Below are 6,000 nucleotides of genomic sequence, written 5' to 3' on the forward strand. Positions count from 1 at the left end.
GTGAAAAATTCAAGTATCTGCGGTCATTTGTTTTAGAGTTACACCAAAATAAAGAAATCGCTAAAAGTGAAAATCGGATGTTGTAAAAATTTAAATTTCAAATGCTCATAAAAATTTAATTTGAATTTCCAGTGGACATTTTTTTTTGCGATGAAGATTGAAAAACTTGTAAGGAATCTTATATTAAATTTTTAAATCTTAGTTTAAAAAAGAAAATTTTTTATGAATTTCTAACTTAAAATATTTTGTGAATTTTTGTGTTTTTTACGTATTTTGTCAAAATTAAAACTTTGAATGCTAATAAAAAAAAATTGTGACTATGAATTTATTTTATTTTTCAACTGCTATTGTAACAATATGTTAAGAGCCTTGTATTAAATTTTCAAGCTATTCCGCCTAACAAATACATTTTTATCGATATTAATTTAAAAAAAACTAATAATGATCGAAAATTTCAAATGCCTATGAATAGTTGAACTTAAGTCCAAAATTTTTGAAAGTTGCATGGTGGATAAAATATACTTATATGTGAACATCTGGTGAAAATTTCATGTATCTATGGTTAGGTTATATTATGGTATGGTCATTTGTTTTAAAATTACATCAAAAATCAAAATCGATTTTGTCGAAAAATGAGTTTGTGTAAAATTTCCCTTAATTTTTAGTTTGTTTTTCTCGATCATTTAGAAAAGTATTAATTTATCACTTTTGACCCCCCCCCCCCCCCAAAAAAAAAAAAAAGTACCAACTATATTCACTTTCTGATTAAACGAGGTACTGAAGTCAAAAATCGAAGCACTTTTACTGCCCCAAAACGTGATGACAGACACAAAAAAATAAATAAATAAAAACACACATCATGGTAAAATCAATACATTCATCGCTCCGCTCAGAATCTAAAATTATAAGCATTGAAAAAATATTAAATAGCAATATTTAGGTAAATAACCAAAAAAAGCCTATTATTAAATTTTTATGACTATAGTAAATGCTAAAATAAATATCTAGTGAATAAAATATTACATCAACTCTTTGGTATTATCTTTAGGTTACAGCATAAAAAAAATCGACGCACTAGAAAACTTATTTTCCTGACAAATTCAGGTTTTCTTCTATTTTTTTTTTTTTTTTTAACAAAATATTTTGTTAAGTATTTAGTAAATTATTATGATTTTTCACGTTTGTAGACTAAGAACTAACTATTCAGATAAAATTTGCTGAAAAAAAATTCACTATTTTTATTCACACTATAAATACGTACCTACCTATTTATAATTCTCCAACCGTATATAATAAATTTATAACCAATGAACATTGTGAAAACAAACTAAAATATATATAATAAATTAATAACAAATAATCAGATGACAAAACTCAGTGGCATATATAATGATTGTAAAGGCCAAACACGATGATATTTTATTCAGATAAAATAAATTATACCTAACATCATAGTAAATAATGATACACATTAAAATAGTTAGAATCAATGTTATTCATTTTTTATATTATACATTTCCATAAGAACAAATTAGGTAACACAGATCTGTAATTTATAACTAGTATGGAATTGTATATCGTATTAGTGTTGGTGAAAAACTTAACTGAAACGCGTCATAATGCATTTGTTTTTAATTAATTTACTAACAGTGTTATTGTTCCAATCGACTTCAATATCGTGTATTGGATCGAGAAATTTTAATATTTTCTCTTCATTACCATTCGTAAGTGATTATAATGTTTAATAACCCATCAGCGAATTTCGAAAAACGCACAATTGGTATTTTTTTTAAAGTTTTATAGAAATAGTAATTTTCATCTGTGTATTAAACTAGGTATTGACATTGAAATAATGTTAAGAAAATGGACTTAATAAGTACAAATATGAATGATAGCATTTTGTATGCATAAATATTTCAAGATGTAGTTATATTTCGTAAACAAAATATAGTTTATCAAAGTTTGAGTATTGAGTTAGACCAAAAGTAAAACACACTATTTTCAATCCATGGTACTTTTAGCTAAGATGATTGTAAAAATACTATTATAATAAAAATCTTTACAAAAGGATCTACTTCCAATAATTAAACAATTGTCTAGTAAATTAACATGTTTCAACTCAATTAATATCGAATAAATCTAAAATAATTTAAATAAAAAATAAAAATTATAGGTAATAATATATTAATATGGTATCTATTTATTTCATTAGGGAGTAATAATAATATTTTACTAATATGTGTTACAATTAGTGGCATAAATAGAGGTTCGACCTCTCCTTTCCATAGAAGAAAAAAAAGGGGTAATTTGTGGTTACTTTTGGTTGCGTCGTTACCATTTGACGAAGACGACAACGATTACGATGTTAACTAAATATTACATAATATACAAAAAAATAATAAATTAAATTAATTCTTATATATATTAGAACGCTATCTGTTATATTGGGAAGTCAGCATTATTAATAAGTTTATTATAAACTTAATTACTTTTATAGTGTAAGTAGAGTGTATGACAAAAAAAGGGGCTATGATATTCGAGAAAAATAAATAATCAATAAAACATATTTATGATTTCAAAAGTATTAACTAATAATAAACAATAATGTCTATTCATGTATTTTACCTATATAATACGGGGCTTACCCAATTCAAATGCAAATACAACTAGGAAAAAACAAATACTTCATGTTGCAACAATATTTATATATAATATATATAAATGTATTATGTATATACAGAAGCACTAAAAAAAATCTTAAAATAATAATAGTTAAGTACAATAAAAATAATGAAAAAGAATACAAAAATACATCGTGGAAATAATATAATGCTTATTGGTCGTTACGGACCGATTTATCTCAAAAAGTAACATTATTTGTAAGTATGTAACGCCCTACTTTCAATTGAAAAATGTAACATTAAATAATAAAAGTAATGTTGGGTAACTCGCATTAAATTTCAATTTCAATAATTTTAATGTAATGAGTAGGTAACGTAATTTTACTACTTTTCAAAAATTATTTACCCAACACTGCTTCATACCTGTTTAATCCATTCGAAAATTTCTGTTTAGGGTCCATTCAAAATAATTTTCAAGCAGATTCAGATGTGCGATGCTTCAAAAGAATATAAATTACAAATTAATTTTTACCTGGTCCAAAATCCCAAATCCAATGTGACAGAAATCAAAGGAAACATTACGACTACCATACCATTTGACGACTCGCTTTTTGTAAGTATAATACCTAATGACTAATGTAGGTTTAAATACTTACCTAAAAGTTCACAATTTTAAATATGAAATTATAACAAAAAAAAACCAAGATCACTTCATAATTAAAACTTAAACGTAATAGCCCGTTTTCCAGATCTTTATTTAACTATCATTTCTTGCCACAATAATTGTAATATATTAGTTAATTTGTTTCACAGTATAAATATAAATTGAGTTACAATGATATTTTTTCCAGATGGAAGGAAATTTTGCTCGCAGAAGTGCAGACGGGATTTGGAAAGAAAATACGTTTATTCACAAGTTGTCAAAAGCTTGCTCGACCTTAAGATACTTAATGGGAGAACAGTGGTCTAGAATAGCATACGAAGTTGGAGTACAGAATGCCACGTGCCCTATTCCTCCGGTATAATATCACAATATATTAAATTTACAAAATAATATCAGCTGTAGAGTATATTTTTAACACATTACTATACATACAAATTTTAAATTTATAAAAATTTAACTTAATCAGTACATCGTTTTTTTAACATAATTTTCCATTAGCATAAAGTACGCCCAAGGGCGCCGCGAGGGGGTGCAAGGGGGTGCAATATTATGGTATTGAAAAGATTTTTTTTGCATAATTATCTATTAAAAACTTTGTATCCGACGAACAAACATAAATAACTTTGTATCTTCATATAATTTGAAAAAAATATTTCCACGCATTTAACTAAAATAATTTAAACATTATTTAGAAGTCAAAGTATACTATATGCACGATGCACCCCCCCGACAAAATTCCTGGCGGCGCCTATGAGTGTGCTGGTTTTATTTGATAGTATGCGATACAGACCAAAATATTATTATTAATAATAATTTGCTGTACACAATTAAAATTGATAACCTATTTCATGATAGTATTACGTAATGAGTAGTTTTGTTAAAAAATTGTTTTATACTTTTAGGGCGTTTTTATTTTTCCGGCCATAGATCCATCGATCTTTAATAAGAACACCAATTTTCCTAAAACATTTGTTTACGGTACGTACAAACTTCGAATTTTTTTTTCGCGTAAAAATGAAGTATGCAGCTGCAACATTTATGTAATAGAAATTAAGCCCCTTTAACATGACTAAATTTTACAATATCGTTCACTCATTGTCATGTGATGGGATATAATATTTACCAATAGATAATAAGTACATTAATCAAGTGCCAGTGAGTACTTTTATTAGAGAGCCTTGGAATATATACTATAAATATAAATATATGTGTACGCATACGTAGTGTTTTTTTTTTTTTTAAATCAATAATATACGAAAAAAATTGTTTAATTTGTTCTGAATCAAAATGTTCATATTATTTAAATGCAAAATACTTTTGGATTAAACTTTTTTGTATTTTGTAATTTTTTCATTCCTCAAAATGAGATGGCTGACTAACAGGCGTGTACCCTGGATAATTTGTTGCAGTTGGATCCCAGATATGCTAGCGGCCAGTGTTAAGACTTATCTAGATAAGCTATCTAGATAATTATTTAGTTATCTTTTATCTTATCTAGATAAATAGTTGCATTTTATCTAAATAATTATCTAAGATAAAAAATGCATTCATCTAGATGAATTCATCTCTATACAAAAAAATATAATACACATTTTGATTGTCAATTTATTTTTATGATAACTAGCCAATACTTTAAATTTGAATTGTCGAGTCGTTTTAGTAAAAAAAAAATTGTGTTCATAATAATGTTATTTATTATACAGGTATTATATTTTATTATTGATATTTTCGTTAGGGGCCCGGACACGGTGGTCGCGGTGGTTAAATAAGGTACCTATATTACATTGTTACGAGTCGTGTAAACTATGTAGTTTTTTCTTGATATTTATATTTAATTTAAAAAATGTTTTTTTCAGTTATACCTACCTTAGTTATTTATTTATAATAATTTCTACTGTTAACATTAATTGCCGGTGTTTATAAAATATTGATGTACTAAGTAGTATCAAAGGTGTACTCTTAAAATGTTTTGGATTTCAATGTGTTAAAAAAATTTATCTTTTTCTTTATCTAGATAATAATGTATTTATGCCTTAAAAATAAACCTAACTACATCCTCAGAGTTGCTCGACATTATTAACACCAAAATCTCTGACACATGGCAAACAAAATGGACCAGCGTTCCTCTCTCAAATAAACTGAGAAATATCAAGCCTTCCATAAAAAAAATGGAATTTCCCCTGTAACCTCAAAAGAAGGGATGAGGTCATTATAACCCGTGCCAGAATAGGACACACTTATCTCACCCACTCATACCTCATCACCAAGGAACCCGCTCCACTATGTGACGCTTGCAACGTGGACCTGTCGATCGACCACATTGTCACTAGATGTCCAAAATACACCGTAGCTCGGAAAATATTCAAAAATTCATCTTCTCTCCGACTTGCCCTCAGCGAAGAAAACACAGAAGCTATATACAAATTTTTTTATTATATACACTTAAACAATAAGTTGTAAACATTTATAATTTTACATTGTTATAACTTTCTGTAGGCTAATAACCTAAGCTGTTGAAGCCTTTTCATTAATTTAAAAAAAAAAAATAATGTATTTATCTTTCATCTTTATCTAGATAAATTTGAATTATGTTATCTTTTATCTTTATCTAGATACATATTTGTCCTGTTATCTTTATATAGATAAAAAAAAGTACTTATCTTATCCCAACACTGCAGTAGGGGCTAATATTGCTAGTACTACATTAGTTGGATC

General features: G+C 26.7%; 1 protein-coding gene across 1 annotated transcript; it reads left to right on the forward strand.

Annotated features, from left to right (window-relative positions):
• Positions 1-1,568: 1,568 nt before the first annotated feature.
• Positions 1,569-5,789, forward strand: LOC107165776 (uncharacterized). The gene is made up of 4 exons (XM_015514167.2): positions 1,569-1,724; positions 3,076-3,234; positions 3,473-3,640; positions 4,188-5,789. The coding sequence occupies exons 1-4, from the start codon at positions 1,620-1,622 to the stop codon at positions 4,347-4,349; spliced, it is 594 nt and encodes a 197-aa protein (XP_015369653.2). The 5' UTR covers positions 1,569-1,619; the 3' UTR covers positions 4,350-5,789.
• Positions 5,790-6,000: the final 211 nt, after the last annotated feature.

This window comes from Diuraphis noxia, unplaced genomic scaffold, assembly GCF_037042655.1.
Source record: "Diuraphis noxia isolate RWA-SAM2 unplaced genomic scaffold, SU_Dnox_SAM2 contig0003, whole genome shotgun sequence".
In the NCBI taxonomy this organism is placed as follows: Eukaryota; Metazoa; Arthropoda; class Insecta; order Hemiptera; family Aphididae; genus Diuraphis; species Diuraphis noxia.